At 48.4% G+C, this 27,610-nt stretch overlaps 1 protein-coding gene across 1 annotated transcript in view; it reads right to left on the reverse strand.

Annotated features, from left to right (window-relative positions):
* Window positions 1-27,610, reverse strand: part of LOC144598346 (dedicator of cytokinesis protein 2-like) — an 894,447-nt gene that overhangs the window by 776,652 nt on the left and 90,185 nt on the right. Inside the window, exons 6-9 of the mRNA XM_078408406.1 lie at window positions 12,719-12,867; window positions 9,861-9,996; window positions 9,086-9,240; window positions 4,166-4,247 (exon numbers count right to left, since the gene is read on the reverse strand). Of these exons, the coding sequence (XP_078264532.1) occupies window positions 4,166-4,247; window positions 9,086-9,240; window positions 9,861-9,996; window positions 12,719-12,867 (522 nt within the window). The remainder of the gene's footprint in view (window positions 1-4,165; window positions 4,248-9,085; window positions 9,241-9,860; window positions 9,997-12,718; window positions 12,868-27,610) is intronic.

Raw genomic sequence — 27,610 nt, forward strand, 5'->3', positions numbered from 1 at the left:
GGAGAGGAGAGGAGAGGAGAGGAGAGGAGAGGAGAGGAGAGGAGAGGAGAGGAGAGGAGAGGAGAGGAGAGGAGAGGAGAGGAGAGGAGAGGAGAGGAGAGGAGAGGAGAGGAGAGGAGAGGAGAGGAGAGGAGAGGAGAGGAGAGGAGAGGAGAGGAGAGGAGAGGAGAGGAGAGGAGAGGAGAGGAGAGGAGAGGAGAGGAGAGGAGAGGAGAGGAGAGGAGAGGAGAGGAGAGGAGAGGAGAGGAGAGGAGAGGAGAGGAGAGGAGAGGAGAGGAGAGGAGAGGAGAGGAGAGGAGAGGAGAGGAGAGGAGAGGAGAGGAGAGGAGAGGAGAGGAGAGAGAGAGGAGAGGAGAGGAGAGGAGAGGAGAGGAGAGGAGAGGAGAGGAGAGGAGAGGAGAGGAGAGGAGAGGAGAGGAGAGGAGAGGAGAGGAGAGGAGAGAGGAGAGGAGAGGAGAGGAGAGGAGAGGAGAGGAGAGGAGAGGAGAGGAGAGGAGAGGAGAGGAGAGGAGAGGAGAGGAGAGGAGAGGAGAGGAGAGGAGAGGAGAGGAGAGGAGAGGAGAGGAGAGGAGAGGAGAGGAGAGGAGAGGAGAGGAGAGGAGAGGAGAGGAGAGGAGAGGAGAGGAGAGGAGAGGAGAGGAGAGGAGAGGAGAGGAGAGGAGAGGAGAGGAGAGGAGAGGAGAGGAGAGGAGAGGAGAGGAGAGGAGAGGAGAGGAGAGGAGAGGAGAGGAGAGGAGAGGAGAGGAGAGGAGAGGAGAGGAGAGGAGAGGAGAGGAGAGGAGAGGAGAGGAGAGGAGAGGAGAGGAGAGGAGAGGAGAGGAGAGGAGAGGAGAGGAGAGAGGAGAGGAGAGGAGAGGAGAGGAGAGGAGAGGAGAGAGGAGAGGAGAGGAGAGGAGAGGAGAGGAGAGGAGAGGAGAGGAGAGGAGAGGAGAGGAGAGGAGAGAGGAGAGGAGAGGAGAGGAGAGGAGAGGAGAGGAGAGAGAGAGAGGAGAGGAGAGGAGAGGAGAGGAGAGGAGAGGAGAGGAGAGGAGAGGAGAGGAGAGGAGAGGAGAGGAGAGGAGAGGAGAGGAGAGGAGAGGAGAGGAGAGGAGAGGAGAGGAGAGGAGAGGGACGTGGGTTCACGGGAACTGCTCCAGTTCATCGAGGGCTTGGAGATACTTTTATGCACAGTATTACCTGATCTGACTGGAGAGCATACAAAGCAAAGCTTTTCACTGTACCTCGGCACACGTGACAATAATAAACCTCGACCTAAGTCCCAAACCACCAAGGATATCCTTAGAAGGGACTTCCTACAAAGGTTTGGTTTAGTTTAGTTTAGTTTAAAGATAGACAATAGACAATAGAAAATAGGTGCAGGAGAAGGCCATTCGGCCCTTCGAGCCAGCACCGCCATTCAATGTGATCATGGCTGATCATTCTCAATCAGTACCCCGTTCCTGCCTTCTCCCCATACCCCCTGACTCCGCTATCCTTAAGAGCTCTATCTAGCTCTCTCTTGAATGTATTCAGAGAATTGGCCTCCACTGCCCTCTGAGGCAGAGAATTCCACAGATTCACAACTCTCTGACTAAAAAAGTTTTTCCTCATCTCTGTTCTAAATGGCCTACCCCTTATTCTTAAACTGAGGCCCCTGGTTCTGGACTCTCTCAACTTTGGGAACATGTTTCCTGCCTCTAACGTGTCCAAACCCTTAATAATCTTATACGTTTCGATAAGATCCCCTCTCATCCTTCATACAGTGGCGAAACGGTCCCTTCGGCCCACCGAGTCCACGCTGACCAGTGACCCCCGCTCAATGACACACTGAGGACAATTTACATTTATACCAAGCCAGTTAACCCATAAACCTGTACATCTTTAGAATGTGGGAGGAAACCGAAGAACCCGGAGAAAACCCACGCAGGTCACGGGGAGAAGGTACAAACTCTGTGCAGACAGCGCCCGTAGTCAGGATCGAACCCGGGTTCTGCCACCGTAAGGCAGTAACTCTGCCGCTGCACCACCTTCATAGAATGGCCCATTGCATCAGTGTCAATGTGCTTGATCTACTGCTCTGTATTGACCAACTTCGTAATAATTTTTCTTCTCCATTTACGAGGATGTTGCCAGGACTAGAGGGTGTGAGTTATAGGAAGAGGTTGAGCAGGCTGGGTCTCTATTCCATGGAGCGCAGGAGGATGAGGGGAGATCTTATAGAGGCGTACAAAATCATGAGAGGAATACATCGGGTAGATGCACAAAGTCTATTACCCAGAGTAGGGGAATCGAGGACCAGAGGACATAGGTTCAAGGTGAAGGGGAAAAGATTTAATAGGAATCTGAGGGGTAAACATTTCAAACTTTTGGTGGGTGTATGAAACGAGCTGCCAGAGGAGGTGGTTGAGGCTGGGACTATCCCATCGTTTAAGAAACAGTTGGACAGGTACATGGATAGGACAGGTTTGGAGGGTTATGGACCAAGCGTAGGCAGGTGGGACTAGAGTAGCTGGGACATTGTTGGGCGGTGTGGGCGAGTTGGGCTCTGTTTCAGTCTATGACTCTACGACTCTAAGTCCTCAAAACTGATTGAGAATGACCAGCCATGATCACATTGAATGGCGGTGCTGGCTCGAAGGGCCGAATGGCCTCCTCCTGCACCTATTGTCTATTGTCTATTGTCTAAAATGCCACCGGAACATGGTATCTCTTTATGTTCTGATCCCAAAGAGGATCTATTACCATCGAATACAATCGGCCCACGTTTTTAAATCACTTTTCCCTTGGCTCTACCTATTGTACTTGGGGGGAGAAAATCACAAAGTGCTGGAGTAACTGAATGGGTCAGGCGGCATCTCGAGGAGAACATGGATAGGTTACACTTCAACCCTTCTTCAGACCAATCTGACACCAATTTAGTTTAGTTTAGTTTAGAGATACAGCGCGGAAACAGGCCTTTTCGGCCCACCGGGTCCGCGCCGCCCAGCGATCCCCGCACACTAACACTATCCTACACCCACGAGGGACAGGTTTTACATTTACCAAGCCAATTAACCTACAAACTTGTACGTCTTCGGTAGTGTGGGAGGAAACCGAAGATCTCGGAGAAAACCCACGCAGGTCACCGGGGGGAACGTACAAACTCCGTACAGGCAGCGCCCAATAGTCGGGATGGAACCCGGGTCTCCGGCGCTGCATTCGCTGTAAGGCAGCAACTCTACCGCTGCGCCACCGTGACCGCCCTATCACTTATCCATGTTCTCTGGAAATGCTGCCTGACCCTCAGTGTTTCTCCAGCATTTTGTGTCCTCTTTTCCAAACTAGCATCTGCAGTTTAGGCCACTGCACTGAGCTATGCTGATGGCATTTATGCACAGTACCCAAGCAAGGAACAAACGCGGGCAGGTGGGACTAGTGTAGCTGGGGCATGGTGGCCAGTGTGGGCAAGTTGGGCCGAAGGGCCTGTTTCCACATTGTATCACCCTATGACTATAAAAAGAGGAAAGAACAGAAGAATATGTTTAGAAACATAAAATAGAAATAACAATTAAAAAATAGGTGCAGGAGTAGTCCATTCAGCCCTTCGAGCCAACACCGCCATTCAATATGATCATGGCTAATCATCTAAAATCAGTACCCCATTCCTGCTTTTTCCCCACATCCCTTGATGCCTTTAGCCATAAGAGCTAAATCTAATTCTAATCTACGGAACTGCAGATGCTGGTTTAAACCGAAGGTAGACATAAAAAGCTGGAGTAACTCAACGGGACAGGCCGCATCTCTGGAGAGAAGGAATGGGTGACGTTTCGGGTCGAGACCCTTCTTCAGACTGAGTATGTTGATTGTGTGAGATCATAGAAACATAGAAAATAGGTGCAGGAGGAGGCCGTTTTGGCCCTTTGAGCTAGCACCGCCATTCATTGTGATCATGGCTGATCGTCCACAATCAGTAACCCGTGCCTGCCTTCTCCCCATATCCCTTGATTCCGCTATCCCCTAGAGCTCTATCTAACTCTCTTTTAAATTCATCCAGTGATTTGGCCTCCACTGCCCTCTACGGTGGACAAATCCACAAAGAGAGTGGCTGGGCTCTCGAGTTGAATATAAAACTGGACTCAATACAATGGACCAAAGGGCCTTATTGTGTGGCCTGCGGAATTGCAGAATTATTTTACATGATACTCACAGTGAACACTACTTTCAAATTATTCAGCATCTCAATCTCCTTCGGCAATCCTGTGCTCGCCCAGCGGAATAAATAGTTCTCACTGAAAATACAAGAATTCATTTTGTTAAACATGAATCATTTAGCAGCAATCTCGACAGTCGTAAACATCACTCATAGAGTCATGGAGTGATACAGTGTGGAAACAGGCCCTTCGGCCCAACTTGCCCACACCGGCCAACATGTCCCAGCTACCCTAGCCCCACCTGCCCGCGTTTGGTCCATATCCCTCCAAACCTGTCCTATCCATGTACCAGTCTGACTGTTTCTTAAATGTTGGGATAGTCCCAGCCTCAGCTACCTCCTCTGGCAGCTTGTTCCATACACCCACTACCCTCTGTGTGAAAGCGTTACCCCTCGGATTCCTATTAAATATTTTCCCCTTCACCTTGAACCTATGTCTTCTGGTCCTCCATTCCCCCTCTCAGTCTTAAAACATCCCACCGCAACCAGAGAGCAGTGCTGAAATACTATCTACCTCTTTGATGACCCTCGGACTATCCTTGATCGGACTTTGCTGGCTTTACCTTGCACTAAACGTTATTCCATTACCATGTATCTATACAATGTAAATGGATCGATTGCAATCATGTATTGTCTTTCTGCTGACTGGATATCACGCAACAAAAGCTTTTTACTGTACCTCAGTACACGTGACAATAAACTACACTGAACATCCACAAGGAGATGTGTTTTCTCATAGCTGTGGTAGATTGCATCGGCACATGGAAAGGAAAGGTTTAGTTTAGTTTAGTTTAGTTTTCTCCAGAGATGCTACCTGTCCCGCTGAGTTACTCCAGCATTTTGCGTCTACCGCCGATTTAAACCAGCATCTGCAGTTTTCTTTCCTACAGATATCTTCAGAGTAACTCTGCCAACATTGTCCCAAACTGCCACAGAATAAATTTTGAATGTCCACTTAATCTGTGGAATTCATTACCGCAGACGTCTGTCGAGACCAAGTCATTGGGCATTTTTAAAGCGGAGACTGATAGATTCTTGATTAGTAAAGATGTCAAAGGTTATGGGGAGAAGGCAGGAGAATGGGATGGAGAGGGAAAAATAGACCAGTCGTGACTGAATGGCGCAGTAGACTCAATGGGTCGATTATCCTAATTCCGCTTCCATGTCTGATGGTCTTTGGGTCGGCACGGTGACGCAGCAGTAGAGTTGCTGCCTCACAGCTCCAGAGACCCGGGTTCGATCCTGACTACGGGTGCTGTCTGTAACAGAGTTTGACGTCCTTCTTCAGACTCGACCCAAAACTCCACCCATTCCTTCTCTCCCGAGACGCTGCCTGTCCCGTTGAGTTCCTCCAGCTTTTTGTGTCTACCTTTGATTTAAACCAGCATCTGCAGTTTTTTCCTACACTGTTAGTTCACTCATACGTGGCACCTTGCCCAGTTCCCCAAATTTCTCCCAGTCCTCCGGTTTGCTGCATCCTCTGGCCAATTTACATGCCTCTTCCTTGGATTTAACACTATCCTTGATTTCCCTCGTCAGCCACGGTTGAGCTGCCTTCCCCGTTTTATTTTTTCGCCAGACAGGGATGAACAACTTTTGGAGTTGTCTTTAAACCTTTGCCATTGCATCTCCACCGTCAACCCTTTAAGTATAATTTGCCAGTCTATCCTAGCCAATTCCCGTCTCAGAAACCTTAAATATCTGCTTTGATCTCTCGTTTTGAGGATTTGTATAGGAGTAAAGAGGTCCTTCTGCAGTTGTATAGGGCCCTGGTGAGACCACATCTGGAGTATTGTGTGCAGTTTTGGTCTCCTAATTTGAGGAAGGACATCCTTGCTATTAAGGCAGTGCAGCGTAGGTTCACGAGGTTAATCCCTGGGATGGCGGGACTGTCATATGAGGAAAGATTGGAAAGACTGGGCTTGTATTCACCGGAGTTTAGAAGGATGAGAGGGGATCTTCTGGAAACGTATAAAGTTATGAAAGGACTGGACAAGCTAGATGCAGGAAAAATGTTCCCAATGTTGGGGGAGTCCAGAACCAGGGGCCACAGTCTTAGAATAAAGGGGAGGCCATTTAAAACTGAGGTGAGGAAAAAAAAAATTCCCCCAGAGAGTTGTGAATTTGTGGAATTCTCTGCCACGGAGGGCAGTGGAGGCCGATTCACTGGATGAATTTAAAAGAGAGTTAAATAGAGCTCTAGGGGCTAGTGTAATCAAAGATATGGGCGGCACGGTAGCGCAGCGGTAGAGTTGCTGCTTTACAGCGAATGCAGCGCCGGAGACTCAGGTTCGATCCTGACTGCGGGTGCTGCACTGTAAGGAGTTTGTACGTTCTCCCCGTGACCTGCGTGGGTTTTCTCCGAGATCTTCGGTTTCCTCCCACACTCCAAAGACGTACAGGTATGTAGGTTAATTGGCTGGGTAAATGTAAAAATTGTCCCTAGTGGGTGTAGGATAGTGTTAATGTGCGGGGATCGCTGGGCGGCACGGACTTGGAGGGCCGAAAAGGCCTGTTTCCGGCTGTGTATATATATGATATGATATGATGATATGATATGGGGAGAAGGCAGGCGCGGGTTGCTGATTGCAGATGATCAGCCATGATCACAATGAATGGCGGTGCTGGCTCGAAGGGCCAAATGGCCTCCTCCTGCACCTATTTTCTATGTTTCTATGTTTTCACACCTCACCCTTCCATATCTCTAGTCTCCCCCTCCCCAGAGTCTGAAGATGGGGCCTCGAGCCGAAACGTCACCCATTCCTTCCTTCTTTCCAGAGATGCTGCTTGATCCATTGTGTTACTCCAGCATTTTGTGTCGACCTCCTATTTAAACACAAAATGCTGGAGTAACTCAGCGGGGTCAGGCAGCATCTCAGGAGAGAAGGAATGGGTGACGTTTCGGCTCGAGACCCTTCTTCAGACTGAATATTTCAACCAGCATCTGCAGTTCTTTCCTCCACTTTAAAGTAAGTCTCAAGTTCCAAAACTTAAGGCTCCTTCAAGATTCTGCCGAATCATCATTTGATCACTTCCAGCCGAGTCAGAAGATGCAAGAAATTGACAGTGACAAATGGGAGATAGTGTGAATTGTGTTGAGCTTCAGCTTGCTGTAATTACTGCTGCAAATTGTATTCCGAGGCGATTTTGTTTTATTGCATTTTCTTCCAAGATCCTTTTATTAACATTTCCCAATTTTACTTTTTCCTCTCCGATGTGTCATAGTCATTTAATCGGAATTCATAAACGCCTCTGCTCAAATTTAACTGCACTTCACACCAACTCTGGTAAGTTGTGTTCAGCTTGACTGTGTCCGCTGGTCGATGAGTGTGATTTGTATCCTTGCGATTGTATAAACTAAAAGATTCAAAAGAATTATCTGCGCTAACTTTCACCAGCGTAAGGCTTTTGGTGCATCGGCCTTCATCAGTCAGAGTATAGAATGTGGAATAGACATGGTTGGTCTATCTCCCGTGACTCTCAGCCTGAAGAAGGGTTCCAACCTGTCACCCATTCCTTTTCCCCAGAGATGCTGCCTGACCCGCTGAGTTACACCGAAGCATATCATATCATATCATATATATACAGCCGGAAACAGGCCTTTTCGGCCCTCCAAGTCCGTGCCGCCCAGCGATCCCCGTACATTAACACTATCCTAAACCCACTAGGGACAATTTTTACATTTACCCAGCCAATTAACCTACATACCTGTACGTCTTTGGAGTGTGGGAGGAAACCGAAGATCTCGGAGAAAACCCACGCAGGTCACGGGGAGAACGTACAAACTCCTTACAGTGCAGCACCCGTAGTCAGGATCGAACCTGAGTCTCCGGCGCTGCATTCGCTGTAAAGCAGCAACTCTACCGCTGCGCTACCGTGCATAGAAACATAGAAAAATAGCCAGCACCGCCTTTCAATATAATCATGGCTGATCATCCACAATCAGTACCCCGTTCCTGCTTTCTCCCCATATCAAATATATTGTTGCCTGTCGACTTCCAACACACAGTCCTAAAATGTCCTTCTGAACCAACACAGCAGAAGGTACAGGTGGCACAATGGCGCAGCTGGTAGAGCAGCTGCCTCGCAGCGCCAAGAGATCGAGGTTCAATCCTGACCTCGGCTGTTGTCTGTACCTTGACAGCGTACAGATACATGACAAGGGAGTAACGTTCAGTGTGAGATAAAGCCAACAAAGTCCGATCAAGGATAGTCCGAGGGTCACCAACGAGGTAGATAGTAGTCCAGCACTACTCTCTGGTTGTGGTAGGATGGTTCAGTTGCCTGATAGCAGCTGAGGAGAAACTGATAGGAATGAAAGGTAGATACAAGGCACCAAGGCACATTCCTTGTGTAGGAAAATAACTGCAGATGCTGGTACAAATCGAGGGTATCACAAAAAGCTGGAGTAACTCAGCGGGTCAGGCAGCATCTCAGGAGAGAAGAAACGGGTGATTTTTCGGGTCAAGACCCCTCTTCAGACTGATTCAGTCTGAAGAGGGGTCTCATAGAAACATAGAAACATAGAAAATTAGTGCAGGAGGAGGCCTTTTTGCCCTTCGAGCCAGCACCGCCATTCATTGTGATCATGGCTGATCATCCACAATCAGTAACCCGTGCCTGCCTTCTCCCCATATCCCTTGATTCCACTCGCCCCTCGAGCTCTATCAAACTCTTTCTTAAATTCATCCAGTGATTTGGCCTCCACTGCCCTCTGCGGCAGAGAATTCCACAATTTCACATCCCTCTGGGTGAAAAAGTTCCTTCTCACCTCGGTTTTAACGGAGTTCGTGTCTCGACCCGAAACGTCACCCGTTCCTTCTGAGATGCCGCCTGACCCGCGAAGGCACGTTCCTTGTACGCGCACATACTTGGCCAATAAACGCATTCAATTCCATTGAGAGTGTGAACACTCACCAGATTATCTTCTGCTCGTTAGGGTCGTACAGTGACATGAAGAGCTCGGTTTCCTCCCCGATTTTACAGACAAAGTTGCGGACCCAGATGAAGAGGGTGTGGGTGTGCGATGAGGACGATCGTGTGAATCTGCCGTACTCGTTCTGATTCTGACGCTGGAACAAAAACGGCCAAAGGATTAGCAAAACCCGCCAAGGTCCGGGTCCCACTGGTGCCTTGAAGTGGAAACCCAGGCAGCAGTTGGTCAATTATTTTCAGAGGGGGAAATGGAGCAAAGGGCCAGAGCTACCCGTTGGGGGGGGGGGGGGGGGGGCACTGAGATAGAAGGGGGGAGCCGGCAGAGGGAGGGCCACCGAGAACAAAGGGGGGGACCCCGACAGAGGGAGGGCCACTGAGAACAAAGGGTGGACCCCGACATTGGGCTGCTGAGAAGGGGAGACCCGACAGGGGGTTGCCGAGAACAAAAGGGGAACCCGGCTGGGGGGGGGGGCACTAAGAACGAAGGGGGGACCCAGCAGGAGACCCCCCCCCGGGCAGGTGGGGAGTGGGTGGGAGAGAATGAAGATGGGACCCGGCAGGAGTCCACCGAGATTGAAGAGGGGACCTAGCGAGGGGGGGGGGGGGGGCACCGAGAACCATGGGGGGGGGGGGGGCGCCAGGGGGGCAGGGGGAGGGGGGCCGAGATCGAAGGGAGGGGACAAGATGGTTGCCAGCTTACCCCTTCCCATAATGCAACACAGGAAGCAGCAGGAAGGGAAGCGTGTGGGCCTCTTACCGACTCCTCTCGGATCCGCTCTGTGATGTGCTGCGTTGCTCGTTTGTGTGCTTGGAAGAGGCTGATGACACTGGTGTGGTCCGGATCGAGAATATTGCCGTTCTCATCTCTGACAACAAGGTCCAGTTCCAGCATTCTGCAATGGAAGGAGGGACGGGTCATTTGTCGAGTGGTGAACAAGGGAAAGGTAACTGGTCTAACAAAAGCACAAGGTACAGCTGTTCAGGATGTGGAAACAAGGAACTCCAGGTGCTGGTAGACGCCAAAGGACACAACGTGCTGGAGAAATTCAGTGTTAGGGTTGCCAACTATCTCACTCCCAAATAAGTGACAAGGTGACGTCGCCGCCCCGTGGCCCACGTGACCACACCCAGCCAGCGGCCACGTGGTCCCGCTCCGCTACGGGCCTACACAGTCTGAACCTATACTGTCCGGGCCTACAGCATCCGGGCCTACAGCATCCGGGCCTACAGCATCCGGGCCTACAGCATCCGGGCCTACAGCGTCCGGGCCTACAGCATCCGGGCCTACAGCGTCCGGGCCCACAGTATCTGGGCCTACAGCATCCGGGCCTACAACGACCCCTCGGGCCTACAGCGCCCCTCGGGCCTAATACGGGACAAAGGCGGTCCCGTATGGGACAAACCAATTTAGCCCAAAATATGGGATGTCCCGGCTGATACGGGACAGTTGGCAACCCTAACCATAGTGCACCACAGAAAGCATTTTATCGGGATGCATCACAGCTTGGTTTGGAAACAGCTTCATCCAAGACCACAAGAATTATTAACGCAGCCCAGACCATCACACAAACCAACCTCCCTTCTATCAGTCTGAAGAAGGGTCTCGACCCAAAAGGTCACCCATTCCTTCCCTCCAGAGATGCTGCCTGACCCGCTGAGATACTTCAGCATTTTGTGTCTATCTTCGATTTAAACCAGTTTTGTCCGCTCCACTGCGAAATATTCTCAAGGTATCTCTACTTTGAAGAAGTTCCCCTCCTCTCTCCAACGAGAGTTCAGCCTCTGTCTGAAGAAGGGTCTCGACCCGAAACGTCACCCATTCCTTCTCGCCAGAGATGCTGCCTGTCCCGCTGAGTTACTCCAGCATTTTGTGTCCATCTCCCTTCCATTGACTCCATTTATACTCCACGCTGCCTCGGCAAGGCCAGCAGCATTATCAAGGACCAGTCGCACCCCGGCCACTCCCACATCTCCACTCTCCATCAGGCAAAAGGTAGAGAAGTGTGTACTACAATCAGGGGGCAGTCCTGAACTATTGTCTAGCTTATTGGTGACCCTTGGACTATCCTTGATCAGACTTTGCTGTGTTTACCTTGTACTAAACGTCATTCCAATTATCGTGTATCTGTACACCGTAAGTGGCTCGATTGTAATCATGTATTGTCTTTCTGCTGGCTGGACAGCGCGCAACGAAACCTTGTAAACTAAACTGTAACTGGGTCAGGCAGCATCTCTGGTGTACATGAATAGGTGACATTTCAGATCGGGACCCTTCTTCAGGCTGATGGCAAAGCAGCGGGTGTTGGTAGAAAACCGGAGAAGGGGTGAAGCAGGTCAAAGCCTGGCAAGTTGTACGTGGAAACAGGCGAAAAGGGCTTGATAGGCAAATGGTTGGATCACAGCCTTATGAGACTTTGGTTCGGCCGTGTTTGGAGTATTGCATGGAGTTCTGGTCACCCCATTACAGGAAGAGGTGGACAATAGACAATAGACAATAGGTGCAGGAGTAGGCCATTTGGCCCTTCGAGCCAGCACCACCATTCAATGTGATCATGGCTGATCATTCTCAATCAGTACCCCGTTCCTGCCTTCTCCCCATACCCCCTGAGTTTCCTTAAGAGGGGGTATGGGGAGAAGGCAGGAATGGGGTACTGATTGAGAATGATCAGCCGTGATCACATTGAATCCTTAAGAGCTCTATCTAGCTCTCTCTTGAATGCATTCAGAGAATTGGCCTCCACTGCCTTCTGAGGCAGAGAATTCCACAGATTTACAACTCTCTGACTGAAATGGTTTTTCCTCATCTCCGTTCTAAATAGCCTACCCCTTATTCTTAAACTGTGGCTCTTGGTTCTGGACTCCCCCAACATTGGGAACATGTTTCCTGCCTCTAACGTGTCCAACCCCTTAATAATCTTATATGTTTCGATAAGATCCCCTCTCATCCTTCTAAATTCCAGTGTATTCAAGCCTAGTCGCTCCAATCTTTCAACATACGACAGTCCCGCCATTCCAGGAATTAACCTAGTAAACCTACGCTGCACGCCCTCAATAGCAAGAATATCCTTCCTCAAATTTGGAGACCACAACTGCACACAGTACTCCAGGTGCGGTCTCACTAGGGCCCTGTACAACTGCAGAAGGACCTCTTTGCTCCTATACTCAACTCCTCTTGTTATGAAGGCCAACATGCCATTGGCTTGGGAGAGGGTGCAGAAGAGGTTTACCAGGATTGGAGTGTATTAGCTAGAATACTAAAGGTTCTTTAGTAACTTGTCAGTTTCTTTGTTGAACTAAATTAAGGTGCATGTTGCAATCGAAAGCGCTTGAACAATTGGAGGGTATTCGCTAGATGGAGAGGTTGGACAACTGCCTCACAACCCCAGAGGCCCAGGTTCGATCCTGGCATCCGCTGCTGTTTGTGTGGAGTTTTCATGTTATCCCTGTGACCATAAAAGGTTTCTCCCGGGTGCTCCAGATTCCTCCCACATCCTGTTGTGATGGGCGGGAAAAATTCCAGAGATGAAAAGACAAGGGGCGGAAGGAAAGAATGGAAGAGACACAAATTGTGAAGTCAGAGGAAGGAATGTAGGTGGAAAAAGAGTTCGAACATACTTGTTGCCAACGTCTATTTTGATGGTAACCTCTTGCTTCAAGTCTTTTAGCTCATCCTGTGGCAGAGTGCCTGAGAGAAGCTGGGATCTTTTCTCGATCAGGTTGGTCATCCTCGAGGTAACCTGGCGAAACTTGTTGACTTGTCCAGCCTGGGATAAGATACAAGAGAAAGAAAAGTTACTCAGTTTAGTCTCGTTTAGAGATACAGCAGGGAAACAGGCCCCTTCGGCCCATCTGTTGTGTTATTGCAGGGACTACTTTGTTGTATCACAAGGACTACTTTGTTTGCCTGTGTAGTAATGTCTATATAAGAGAATGAGGTGATTCGATGGCCACTCTGGTTCCAGGTGGCCACAGAATAAACAGCCTGGATTTAAGCTCCAGCATTAAACACGTGTTAAACACGTGTACTTTTAAACACGTGTTTAAACGTGTACTTTAAAACACCTTTTAAACACGTGTACTTCTGGTCCGTCCAGAGTCTCAACAAAGGTACAACAGATACCGGACCACGAAGTATAACATGGTGGCAGCGGTGATTAGCCTAGAAAAGTTTTTAAAAAACAAGCAAAAAGGTTACAATGCTGGAGCTTAAATCCAGGCTGTTTATTCCGTGGCCATCTGGAACCAGAGTGGCCACCTAATCACCTCATTCTCTTATATAGACATTACTACACAGGCAAACAAAGTAGTCCTTGTGATACAACAAAGTGGTCCCTGCAATATCACAACACCACCGAGCCTGCGCTGACCAACGATCATCCTGTACACTTACACTATCCAACACACACACACAGTACAGGTTACATTATTGTGACTTGTACCGAGAGGTACAGCGAAAAGCTTTCGTTACGTGCAAACCGGTCTAAGGTGGGACAACACTTGGGACAATTTACAATTTTACCAAGCCAATTAACCCACAAACCTGCACGTCTTTGGAGCGTGGTAGGAAACCCGAGACCCCGGAGAAAACCCACGCGGGTCACAGGGACAACGTGCAAACTCCATACAGGCAGCACCCGTAGTCGGGATCGAACCCGGGTCTCTTGGCACTGTGAGGCAGCAACTTTCCTGCCCACAAATTATAATTCTCAAGTTATCTTTGCCAATTAGATCCCGATTACCAACGCGCTCATAATAGTTTATATCAAATAGTAGAGATATCAGACGGGGCGGCACGGTGGCGCAGCGGTAGAGTTGCTGCCTCACAGCGAATGCAGCGATGGAGACCAGGTTCGATCCCGACTACGGGTGCTGTCTGTACGGAGTTTGTACGTTCTCCCCGTGACCTGCGTGGGTTTTCTCCGAGATCTTCAGTTTCCTCCCACGGACTTGATGGGCCAAATGGCCTAATTCTGCTCCTATCACTTATGATCTTATGATATCTCCGCATCCACTCTATCCAGGCCTTTCACTATTTGGTAAGTTTCAATGAGGTCCCCCCTGATCCTTCTAACTCCAGCGAGTACAGGCCCAGTGCCCTCAAAAAACTCATCATGTTAACCCACTCATTCCTGGGATCATTCTCGTAAACCTTCTCTGGACCTTCTCTAAAGCCAGCACATTCTTCCTTAAAAAAGGGGGCCCAAAACTGCTCCAATCCTCCAAACGTGGTCTGACCAACATTAGCATTACATCCCTGCTTTTATTTTCTAGTCCTCTCGAAATAAATGCTAGCATTGCGTTTGCCCTCCTTACTACTGATTCGACTTGCAAACTAACCTTTTTGGGAGTCCTGCATTAGCACTTCCAAGTCAATAGACAATAGACAGTAGGTGCAGGAGGAGGCCATTCAGCCCTTCGAGCCAGCACCGCCATTCAATGTGATCATGGCTGATTATTCTCAATCAGTACCCCGTTCCTGCCTTCTCCCCATACCCCCTGACTCCGCTATCCTTAAAAGCTCTATCTAGCTCTCTCTTGAATGCATCCAGAGAATTGACCTCCACTGCCTTCTGAGGCAGAGAATTCCACAGATTCACAACTCTCTGACTGAAAAAGATTTTCCTAATCTCCATTCTAAATGGCCTACCCCTTATTCTTAAACTGTGGCCCCTTGTTCTGGACTCCCCCAACATTGGGAACATGTTTCCTGCCTCTAACGTGTCCAACCCCTTAATAATCTTATACGTTTCAATAAGATCCCCTCTCATCCTTCTAAATTCCAGTGTATACAAGCCTAGTCGCTCCAGTCTTTCAACATGTGATAGTCCCGCCATTCCGGGAATTAACCTAGTAAACCTACGCTGCACGCCCTCAATAGCAAGAATATCCTTCCTCAAATTTGGAGACCAAAACTGCACACAGTACTCCAGGTGTGGTCTTACCAGGGCCCTGTACAACTGCAGAAGGACCTCTTTGCTCCTATACTCAACTCCTCGTGTTATGAAGGCCAACATTCCATTGGCTTTCTTCACTGCCTGCTGTACCTGCATGCTTCCTTTCAGTGACTGATGCACTAGGACACCCAGATCTCGTTGTACGTCCCCTTTTCCTAACTTGACACCATTCAGATAATACTCTGCCTTCCTATTCTTACCGCCAAAGTGGATAACCTCACACTTATCCACATTAAACTGCATCTGCCATGCATCCGCCCACTCACACAACCTGTCCAAGTCACCCTGAAACCTCATAGCATCTTCCTCACAGTTCACACTGCCACCCAGCTTTGTATCATCTGCAAATTTGCTAATGGTATTTTTAATCCCTTCATCCAAGTCGTTAATGTATAATCCCTTCATCTAAATCGTTAAAGTCCCTTTGCACCTCTGATTTCCAAATTCTCTCCCCTTTCAGAAAATAGTCTAAGCCTTTATTCCACTGCCAATATGCATGACTCCATGATTTTATATAGTTCTCTCAGTCTGAAGAAGGGTCCCGACCCAAAAGGTCGCCTATCCATGTTCTCCAGAGATGCTGCCTGACCCGCTGAGCTACTCCAGTACTTTGCGTCCTTTTATATGGTACAATAAGGAGACGAGGGAAGGTAGAACAAATGGTCCGTTCCATCCCATAACACTCCCGTTACAGTATCACAACAAGTCTCGGGATGTACTGAACACAAACAGCCTAGGACGTCACGGTGGCGCAGCGGTAGAGTTGCTGCCTTACATCATCAGAGACCTGGGTTCGATTCTAACTACAGGTGCTGTCAGTACGGAGTTTGTACGTTCTCCCCATCAGGCAAAAGGTAAATAAGTGTGAAAACGCACACCACCAGATTCAGGGACAGTTTCTTCCGGGCTGTTATCAGGCAACTGAACCATCTTACCACAACCAGAGAGCAGTGCTGAACTACTATCTACCTCTTTGATGACCCTCGGAATATCCGTGATCGGACTTTGCTGGCTTCACCTTGCACTAAACGATATTCCCTTATCATGTATCTATACACACTAAATGGACCGATTGTAATCATGTGTTGTCTTTCTGCTGACTGGTTTAGCACGCAACAAAAGCTTTTCACTGTACCTCGGTACACGTGACAGTAAACTAAACTCAAACTGACTTGCGTGGGATTTCTCTGGGAGTTCAGCTTTCCTCCCACACTCCAAAGACATTCTGGATTTGTCGGCTAATTGGCTTCGGTAAAGATTGTAAATCTTTAGTCTGACGTCTCTTTTTTGCTCTGGTTTATTTTCACCCACATGTTTAGACCGCAATGTTGTATCCTTATTGTTTTGATGTGTTTATGCTTTATTCTTAATTGTTCACTGTATGTTTGTGTTTGTCATTTGTGAGTGGAGCACCAAGGCACATTCCTTGTATCTGCACATACTTGGCCAATAAACTTATTCATTCATTCATTCATTCATTCATTCATTCATTCATTCATTCATTCATTCATTCATTCATTCATTCATTCATTCAAATTGTCCCTAGTGTGTGCAGGCTAGTCAAGTCAAGTCAAGTCAAGTCAATTTTATTTGTATAGCACATTTAAAAACAACCCACGTTGACCAAAGTGCTGTACATCAGTTCAGGTAGTAAGAACGAACATACAATGGCACACAAACATAACAGCACATACATAAACAGTTCACAGCGCCCCCTCAGAGGGCCTCAAACGATAGGGAGTAGAAATAGGTTTTGAGCCTGGACTTAAAGGAGTCGATGGAGGGGACAGTTTTGATGGGGAGAGGGATGCTGTTCCACAGTCTAGCAGCTGCAACCGCAAAAGCGCGGTCACCCCTGAGCTTAAGCCTAGACCGCGGGATAGTCAGTAGCCCCAAGTCGGCCGACCTGAGGGACCTGGAGATAGAGAGGTGGGTTAGAAGATTTTTGATATGGGGGGGGGGGGGGGGGGGGCCGTTTAGGGCTTTGTATGTGAATAGGAGGAGCTTGAAGTTGATTCTGTACCGTACTGGGAGCCAGTGGAGAGAGGCCAGAATAGGGGTGATGTGGTCCCTTTTACGGGTACCCGGCAGGAGTCTCGCTGCGGCTTTTTGGACCAATTGCAGGCGGGACAGGGATGATTGGCTGATCCCAGTGTGTAGGGAGTTGCAGTAGTCAAGGCGGGAGGAAATGAATGCGTGGATGATTTTTTCAATGTCGTCAAATTGGAGGAATGGTTTGATTTTAACTATGGTACGAAGCTGGAAGAAGCTGGTTAAGGGCCTGTCCCACTTAGGCAATTGTAAGGCGACTGCCGGCGACTAGGCTGTCGCCAAACGTTGGACGGGGTGATCGTGAGGAGTCTTCAATGAATCGTAGCGGATCTCGGCGCGTCGCGGAAAAATGTTATAATAATATAATAATAATATAATAAACATTTATTTTTTATAGCGCTTTTCCAAATGCTCAAAGGCGCTTTACAAAAACAGTCAATACATAAAAACAAACAAACGAACTGTCCTGACGGAGAAGCGGCGAACAAATAGCGCCAGCGTCCTCTCACGTCAGGGTCCGGCAGTAGACAATAAAGAACACAAGACACACAATTACAATTTTTAACACAAACAGCCATCACAGTGATTGCTCCAGGCACACCCTCACTGTGATGGAAGGCAAAGAAAAGTCTTATCTCCTCCTCATTCTTCTCCCGTGGTGCCACGAGGCGATCGAGGCTCCCGACTTGTGAAGCCCCCACCGGGCGATGGAAAGTCCCAGGGCCGAGCCGAGCAGGCCGATGAAGGTCCTGAGCCCCCACCGGGCCATGGAAAGTGCCGCGGCCGAGCCACGCAGGGCGATGAGGGGCCTGCGAGCGGGTCAATCAAACCTCGCGCTTCGGGGCGGTCGAAGCTGCTACGGCTGGAGCTCCCGAAAGCCGTTCGCCAGCCAGGGACCTGCGAGCTCCCGATGTTGCGGTCTGCAGGGCCCATGGCCAAAGCCTCCGAGATGGTGAGTCCAGGCCCAGCGACCAGAGTCTTCAAGGTCGATCCCAGCTGGAGGCCGCCAACTCCACGGTGTTAGGCCGTAGCGCGAACGGAGATACGACACGATAAAGGTCGCATCTCCGTTGAGGAGGAGATTGGAAAAAAAGGTTTCCCCCAACACCCCCACCAACCTCCACATATACAGAGTTAAAAATAAATCAAAAGATACATTTAAACAATAACAATAGACAAAAAACTAAAAAAAAGACAGAGAGACTGCCGGTGAGCCGCAGCTGCACAACGCAGCCACGCCTGTTCCTGCTAGAAATTTCTCGGCGACAGCTGGCTTGTCGCCAGGTATCGTAGCTTACTGCGGGCGCTGTCTGTCGCACGCTGTATGTCCCCAGGTTTGCTAGGTTGTCGCAGATGCATTTAGAAGCACGTAATATTAAATTAAGTAAAGGGATTTGAAGATACCAGAAGATAGTTTGTTTAACCAATTTATTTACCGTCAGGACATTTGACGGGTAGATTGGAGGCGACAGTTTGACGGTCAGGTAAAGCGTGGGAATTTCACGATGTTTCCGAAGACGGTGTAATCTCTTAGCCAGGTGCTAGTTTCACAAAAAAAGGTAACTTGTATCGACCTGACTCGGCATTGTCGTGGTCAATAGACAATAGACAATAGACAATAGGTGCAGGAGGAGGCCATTCGGCCCTTTGAGCCAGCACCGCCATTCAATGTGATCATGGCTGATCATTCTCAATCAGTACCCCGTTCCTGCTTTCTCCCCATACCCCCTGACTCCGCTATCCTTAAGAGCTCTATCCAGCTCTCTCTTGAATGCATTCAGAGAATTGGCCTCCACTGCCTTCTGAGGCAGAGAATTCCACAGATTCACAACTCTCTGACTGAAAAAGTTTTTCCTCATCTCAGTTCTAAATGGCCTACCCCTTATTCTTAAACTGTGGCCCCTGGTTCTGGACTCCCCCAACAATGGGAACATGTTTCCTGCCTCTAACGTGTCCAACCCCTTAATAATCTTATACGTTTCGATAAGATCTCCTCTCATCCTTCTAAATTCCAGTGTATATAAGCCTCGTCGCTCCAGTCTTTCAACATATGGCAGTCCCGCCATTCCGGGAATTAACCTAGTAAACCTACGCTGCATGCCCTCAATAGCAAGGGCATTGTCATCCGGTAAAAGAAAATTTCGCCGATCTGCTACGACTTTGACAGTCGCCGGCAGTCGCCTTTAAAACCGCGTAACTAGGACAGGCCCTTGAGTGTTCGGGGATGGCCGGTTGGCGCGAACACGGTGGGCCTGTTTCCCCGCATTGTCTCGAAACTAAACTAAACCCGGTGAACTTCATCAAAATACTTCCTTCAAAATCGAGTGAGAAATGCAGATCTATTTCCATCAAGTCGTCTCAAGCAACCCAAAAAAACCCGTCAGCATTGCAAATCGCCTCGAAAAACCCCCACCTCTGAGTGACTGGAAAGGAAAAGTTATAATTAAGCTCTTAACGCTAATTAAGCTGGTATTCATGTCTCAGTGTGTAGCCCTGCCATAATTGTTTATTACAGATCAGGTCTCTCAAACATCTCTCCTCTAATTCCCGCATTAGTTTCATAATTGGCCTTTTTGTAACAGAGCACTTGGGACAACACTTGTCATTATCTTCTTTTTCTTTCCTTCCACCAAAAATGAAAGCCTTTCTTTTTCGCGTGGCAATCACACACACACACACACACACACACATTCTTGCTATTCAGGGCGTGCAGCGTAGGTTTACTAGGTTAATTCCCAGAATGGCGGGACTATCATATGTTGAAAGACTGGAGCGACTAGGCTTGTATACACTGGAATTTAGAAGGATGAGATGAGATCTTATCGAAACGTATAAGATTATTAAGGGGTTGGACACGTTAGAGGCAGGAAACATGTTCCCAATGTTGGGGGAGTCCAGAACAAGGGGCCACAGTTTAAGAATAAGGGGTAGGCCATTGAGAACTGAGATGAGGAAAAACTTTTTCAGTCAGAGAGTTGTGAATCTGTGGAATTCTCTGCCTCAGAAGGCAGTGGAGGCCAATTCTCTGAATGCATTCAAGAGAGAGCTGGATAGAGCTCTTAAGGACAGCGGAGTCAGGGGGTGTGGGGAGAAGGCAGGAACGGGGTACTGATTGAGAATGATCAGCCATGATCACATTGAATGGCGGTGCTGGCTCAAAGGGCCGAATGGCCTCCTCCTGCACCTATTGTCACACACACGCGCACGCACACACACACACACACACACACACACACACACACACACACACACTCACACACACACACACACACACACATGGACGGGGAAAGCGATGATGGGGTGTGATTAAAAGCTCAGCAGCCTTGGTCAAGTCACAGTGAAGAAGGGTCTCAACCCGAAACGTCACCCATTCCTTCTCTCCAGAGATGCTGCCTGTCCTCGCTGAATTACTCCAGCATTTTGTGATACCTTCGGTCAGCAGGTCAGCTTGGTTTGACAGGCTGAACAACATTACCTCGTGTCTCTCGATTGCGTGGTTATTAGTTTTTTAGTTTTGGAGACACAGCGCGGAAACAGGCCCTTTCGGCCCACCGGGTCCGCGCCGACCAGCGATCCCCGCACATCAACACTATCCTATACCCACTAGGGACAATTTTTACATTTACACCAAGCCAATTAACCTACACACCTGCTCGTCTTTGGAGTGTGGGAGGAAACCAAAGATCTCGGAGAAAACCCACGCAGGTCACGGGGAGAACGTACAAACTCCGTACAGACGGCGCCCGTAGTCGGGATGCAACCCGGGTCTCCGGCGCTGCATTCGCTGTAAGGCAGCAACTCTACCGCTGCGCCACCGTACCGACACATTACCACATATGTCTCTTGGGTGCATGGTTATCCCGTGAGAAATGATGGACTTTCCCATTCTTTTATATCAAGATGACTGGAGTAACAAGGGAATGAAAGTCAGGCCATCCATCTTCCAGTTTGGTTTCCTTTCAGTTTCCTTTAGTTTGTTTTTGTCACGTTTAGAGCGGCACGGTGGCGCAGCAGTAGAGTTGCTGCCTTACAACGCCAGTGACCCGGGTTCGATCCCGACTACGGGTGCTGTCTGTACAGAGTTTGCACGTTCTCCCCGTGACCAGGGGCTGTAGAAAGCATCTTGTCCGGAAACATCACAATCTAGTTTGGGAACAGCTCTGCCCAGGACAGGATAGCCCTGCAGAGAGTAGTGCGTTCGGCAGAACGCACCATGGGAACTACACTCGCCCCCCTGCAGGACCTATACATCAGGAGGTGTAGATCAAGAGCAAGCAACATTATGGGGGACCCCTACCACCCCAGCAACGGACTGTTCCAGCTGCTACGGTCAGGAAAACGCCTCCGCTGTCACGGAGAGGATGAGACGGAGTTTCTTCCCACAGGCCATCGGGATTGTTAACTCTCACATCACCAGGGACTAATTTAATTTACTGTATTAATTTATTTTTTGTGTTAAAAGAAAAATTCTATTCTGTTTTGTAGTTTTAGCACTATCCGCAGATCACTGCACATCTTGTATATGTATGTGACAAATAAAGTTGACTTGACTTGACCTGCGTGGGTTTTTTCCCCGATCGTCAGTTTCCTCCCACACTCCAAAGACGTGCAGGCGTGTTGGTTAATGGGCTTGGTGTAAATGTAAATTGTCCCTACTGTGTGTAGGATAGTGCAAGTGTGCGGGGATCGCTGGTTGGTGCTAAATCGGTAGGCCGAAGGGCCTGCTTCCACACTGTATCTCTAAACTAAACTGAACTAAACTATACTAAATCTACCGAGGCACAGTGAAAAGCTGGACACAAAGTGCTGGAGTAACTCGACGGGCCAGGCAGCATCTCTGGAGAAAATGGATGGGTGATGTTTTGGGTTTTGTGTTGAGAACTTGTGAACTTTTGCAATCTGAAGAAGGGTTCTCAACCCAAAAACCCGAAACGTCACCCATCCTTTTTCTCCGCAGATACTGCCTGACCCGTTGAGTAACTCCAGCGTTTTGTTTCTATTTTTGTAAACCAGCATCTGCAGTTCCTTGTTTCCACCTACTGCTACCCTTTGGGTTGACTGGGTCTGATTACACCCGCAGTTCTCCAATCCTTCAACCTACTCTGATGTTTAAACCTCAAGTAAATTGCTGGTTCCAATAGACAATAGACAATAGACAATAGGTGCAGGAGGAGGCCATTCGGCCCTTCGAGCCAGCATGGCTGATCATTCTCAATCAGTACCTCGTTCCTGCCTTCTCCCCATACCCCCTGACTCCGCTATCCTTAAGAGCTCTATCTAGCTCTCTCTTGAATGTATTCAGAGAATTGGCCTCCACTGCCTTCCAACGTAACTCCAGCAGTGCACTCTCTGACTTTCCAATCTTCAGTTCAGTTCAGTTCAGTTCAGTTTAGTTTAGTTTAGAGATACAGCGCGGAAACAGGCCCTTCGGCCCACCGAGTCCACACTGACCAGCGATCCCCACACATTAACACTACCCTACACACAGGCTGGGGACAGTTTACAATTTACACTTACACACCAGCCAATTAACCTACAAACCTACACGTCTTTGGAGAGGCAGATTTCAAAGAAAACCCACGTGGTCGCGGGGAGAACGTACAAACTCAACACGGACAGCACCCGTAGTCGGGATCGAACCTGGGTCTCGGGCGCTGCAAGCGCTGTAAGGCAGCAACTCTACCGCTGCGCAACCGTGCCGCCCAGTATCTTTATCTTTGTATTCAGTATCTTTGAAAGAAATAACTTATGGAGAGAATGACTTGATATATTATTTGAGATAATGTTTTTTTAAGCAGCATCTGCAGTTCTTTGTTTCTACAATGAAAAGCTTTTTGCTGCGTGATTTCCAGTCAGCGGAAAGGCTATACATCATTATAATTAAGCCATCAGCAGTCTACAGGTACAGGATAAACGGTATAACATTTCCCCTCAGGTTCCTACCAAGCCTTTCCCCTCTCACCTTACGCCTATGTCCTATGGCATTCAAGAGAGAGCTAGATAGAGCTCTTAAGGATAGCGGAGTCAGGGGGTACGGGGAGAAGGCAGGAACGGGGTACTGATTGAGAATGATCAGCCATGATCACATTGAATGGCGGTGCTGGCTCGAAGGGCCGAATGGCCTCCTCCTGCACCTATTGTCTATTGTCTATGGTTCTTGATTCCCCTACTTTGAGTAAAAGGCTAGGATTTTAGTCTGAGGAGTGACCAAGCCCTCCACAAGCCCTCCACAAGCCTGGAAGCCCAGACATTAAGGGAAAAAAAGCATCAGATTTGCAACTGAGACAGTGGCAAATTGACAATTGGCCTTGAGCTTTGAAACGTCTAACACTGGCAAGACGAAAATTGATATAATTGGGCGATTGGACGCAATTTGGAACTGACGAGGCCGCAGCTCGTGCCGTTCCCCAGCCATTACTCGAGTCCGCTGAATTAATTTGACACAGTGTCGAATTAGCTGGAAGCGGGTACGAGTCCAAATCACCACCAATTGAGCTGTGAGCTTGTGAGGTCTTGAGGGTCTTCCAACGTGACGCGTTAAAGCATTGCACAGATCCGGGTTTGGTTTGGTCATTCCGTCACTGAACGTAATGGTGGCGAATCTGGGCAAATTCATTGCTTACAGAAGTCATGTCAAGTCAAGTCAATTTTATTTGTATAGCACATTTAAAAACAACCCACCTTGACCAAAGTGCTGTACATCAGTTCAGAAGGCAGTTGAGACATAGACATAGAAACATAGAAAATAAGTGCAGGAGTAGGCCATTCGGCCCTTCGAGCCTGCACCGCCATTCAATATGATCATGGCTGATCATCCAGCTCAGTAACCTGTACCTGCCTTCTCTCCATACCCCCTGATCACTTTAGCCACAAGGGCCACATCTAACTCCCTCTTAAATATAGCCAATGAACTGGCCTCAACTACCTTCTGTGGCAGAGAATTCCACAGACTCACCAATCTCTGTGTGAAGAAATGTTTTCTCATCTCGGTCCTAAAAGACTTCCCCCTTATCCTTAAGCTGTGACCCCTGGTTCTGGACTTCCCCAACATCGGGAACAATCTTCCCGCATCTAGCCTCTCCAACCCCTTAAGAATTTTATATGTTTCAATAAGATCCCCCCTCAGTCTTCTAAATTCCAGCGAGTACAAGCCCAGTCTATCCAGTCTTTCTTCATATGAAAGTCCTGCCATCCCAGGGATCAATCTGGTGAACCTTCTCTGTACTCCCTCTAAGGCTAGAATGTCTTTCCTCAGATTAGAGACCAAGTCAATGGATGTTTTTAAGGCAGAGATAGATAGATTCTCGATCCAGTACGGGTGCCAGGGGTTGTGGGGGAGAAGGCAGGAGAATGAGGTCAGGAGGGAGAGATAGATCAGCCATGATTGAATGGCGGAGTAGACTTGATGGGCCAAATGGCCTAATTCTGCTCCTATCACTGATGAACATGAAATGGATGACATATAATTTTTTTAAGGGATTGGGCAAGCTAATGCAGGAAAAGTGTTCCCGATGTTGGGGGAGTCCAGAACCAGGGGTCACAGTTTAAGGATAAGGGGTAGGCCATTTAGAACGGAGATGTGGAAAATCTTTTTCACCCAGAGAGTTGTGAATCTGTGGAATTCTCTGCCACAGAAGGCAGTGGAGGCCAATTCACTGGATGTTTTCAAGAGAGAGTTAGATAACAGAATCAAGGGATTTGGGGAGAAAGCAAGAACAGGGTACTGATTCTGGTTGATCAGCCATGATCATATTGAATGGCGGTGGTGGCTTGAAGGGCCGAATGGCCTACTCCTGCACCTATTTTCTATGTTTCTAAGGATGCACTGCCTTGTATTCGGCTCTCGCTCCACTTCATTTGTAGACCCGCCTGACCCGATGAGTTACTCCAGCATGTTATGTCTCTCTTGGGTGCAAACCAACCAGCATCTGCAGTTCCTTCCTTCGCAATGGAATAAAGTTGTTTGATAGTTTAGTTTAGTGTCACTTGCACCTGGGTGTCAGTTCGTGTCAAGTTCTTGTAGTAGAATTAGGCCATTCGGCCCATCAAGTCTACTCTGCCGTTCAATCACGGCTGACCTATCTCTCCCTCCTAACCCCACTCTCCCGCCTTCTCCCCATAATCCTTGACACCCGTGCTAATCAAGAATCTGTCAAGCTCCGCCTTAAAAATATCCATTGACTTGGCCTCCACAGCCGTCTGTGGCGGCGAATCCCACAGATTCACCACCCTCTGACTAAATAAATTCCTCCTCATCTCCAGTCTAAAGGTACTGTACGTCCTTTTATTCTGAGGCTATGACATCTGGTCATAGACTCTCCCACAAGTTGAAACATCCTCACCAAGGTACAGTGAAAAGCTTATTTTTATCGTGTGCTTCCCAGGCAGCAGAAAGAGTGTCCAGATATAGGACAAAGGAAATAATGTTTAGCGCACGAGAATGCCAGTGAATCGACCCTCGGACGATTAATGATCGTCCGAGGGTCTCCAATGAGGTGGATAGTCGGTTCATAAGTCCTCGGAGCAGAATTGGGTCACTCAACACATCAAGTCTACTCCGCCATTCAATCATGGCTGATCTATTTCTCCCTCCTAACCCCATTCTCCTGCATTCTCCCCATAACTGCATGCAGATACAGCAGGCAGTGAAGAAAGCCAATGGAATGTTGGTCTCACTACGGCCCTGTACAACTGCAGAATGACCCCTCTTTGCTCCTATACTCAACTCCTCTTGTTATGAAGGCCAACAGCTGGATAGAGCTCTTAAGGATAGCGGAGTCAGGGGGTATGGGGAGAAGGCAGGAACGGGGTACTGATTGAGAATGATCAGCCATGATCACATTGAATGGCGGTGCTGGCTCGAAGGGACGAATGGCCTCCTCCTGCACCTATTGTCTATTGTCTATTGTCTATAACCTCTGATGCTCGTATCAATCAAGAATCTATCTATCTCTGCCTTAAAAATATCCACTGACTAGGCCTCCACAGCCTTCTGTGGCAAATAATTCCACACATTCACCTCCCTCTGACTAAAAAAAATTCTCCTCATCTCCTAAAAGAACGTCCTTTAATTCTGAAGCTAGTGACCTCTAGTCCTAGATTCTGCCACTAGTGGAAACATCCTCTCCACATCCACTCTAACCAAGCCTTTCACTGTTCTGTACGTTTCAATGAGGTCCCCCCTCATCCTTCTAAACTCCAGCGAGTACAGGCCCAGTGCCGTCGAACGCTCATCTTATGTTAACCTACTCATAAACCTTGTCTGTAAATGGAAGGTCAAAAAAAGCAAGTAATGGCATGAAGTTTGCACATCTTCGCGATGAACAGCAAGGCGTCTGTGGTTTGTTTTGTGTTTTAGTTGAGTTTATTGTCACATTAACCACAGTACAGTAAAAAGCTTTTGTTGTGTGCTAACCAGTTAACGGAAAGACAATACATGATTACAATCGAGCCATGTACAGTGTATAGACAGGCGATAAGGGAATAACGTTTAGCGCAAGGTAAAGCCAGCAAAGTCCGATCAAGGATCGTCCGAGGGTCACCAATGAGGTAGATAGTAGTTCTATACTGCTCTTTGGTTGTGGTTGGAAGGTTCAGTTGCCTGGTAACAGCTGGAGATGAAAGGCCTGTTTCCATGCTGCATGGCATAGAAACAGACTTAAGCCATTTGGCTGCATCAAGTCTATTCTGCCATTCAATCATAAGAAGGAATGAGCAAGGTGGGATGTCTTTGATGATGTTGGCTGCTCTTCCAAGATTAAGTCAATGGTCTTGTTGTCACGTTCCCCTCAGCTAACAATTCTACTCTACATTCTACATTTCTATTCTACATTTTCGTTGACCTTCATCCCCTTTCAATCACTCATTTTTACACCTTACCCTTCCTTATCTCTATGTCTCCCTATCCCCTGACTCTCAGTCTGAAGAAGAAACATCACCCATTCCTTCTATCCAGGGATGCTGCCTGCCCCGCTGAGTTACTCCAGCATTTTGTGTCCATCTGGTTTGCGTGATGGACTGAGTTATATCCATAACATCCGGAAATTTAGAGATCCAACGCGGAAACAGGCCCTTCGGCCCATTGAGTCCGCACCGACCCGCGATCCCCGCACACTAACACTATCCTACACGAGGGACAACTTTTTGCATTTATACCAAGTGCATTCAGCTACAAACCTGTACGTCTTTGGAGTGAGGGAGGAAACTGAAGTTCTTGGAGAAAACCCATGCAGGTCACGGGGAGAACGTACAAACTCCGTACAGACAGCACCCGTAACCAGGATCGAACCCTGGTCTCTAGCACTGTAAGGCAGCAACCCTACTGCTGCCGCCTTGCAGAAAATCCTATTACATTAATCCAAGACTTCAACACCCCCAGATGTTACCACTCATCTCCATACTAGGGACAAGTCACATCGGCCATTTCATTGTCTGCATACATGTCTTTGGGATTAGGAGGGAAACTGGAACAGCCAAAAAAACCACAAGATCACAGGGAGTG

The sequence above is a fragment of the Rhinoraja longicauda genome, chromosome 1 (assembly GCF_053455715.1).
Source record: "Rhinoraja longicauda isolate Sanriku21f chromosome 1, sRhiLon1.1, whole genome shotgun sequence".
Taxonomy (NCBI): Eukaryota; Metazoa; Chordata; class Chondrichthyes; order Rajiformes; family Arhynchobatidae; genus Rhinoraja; species Rhinoraja longicauda.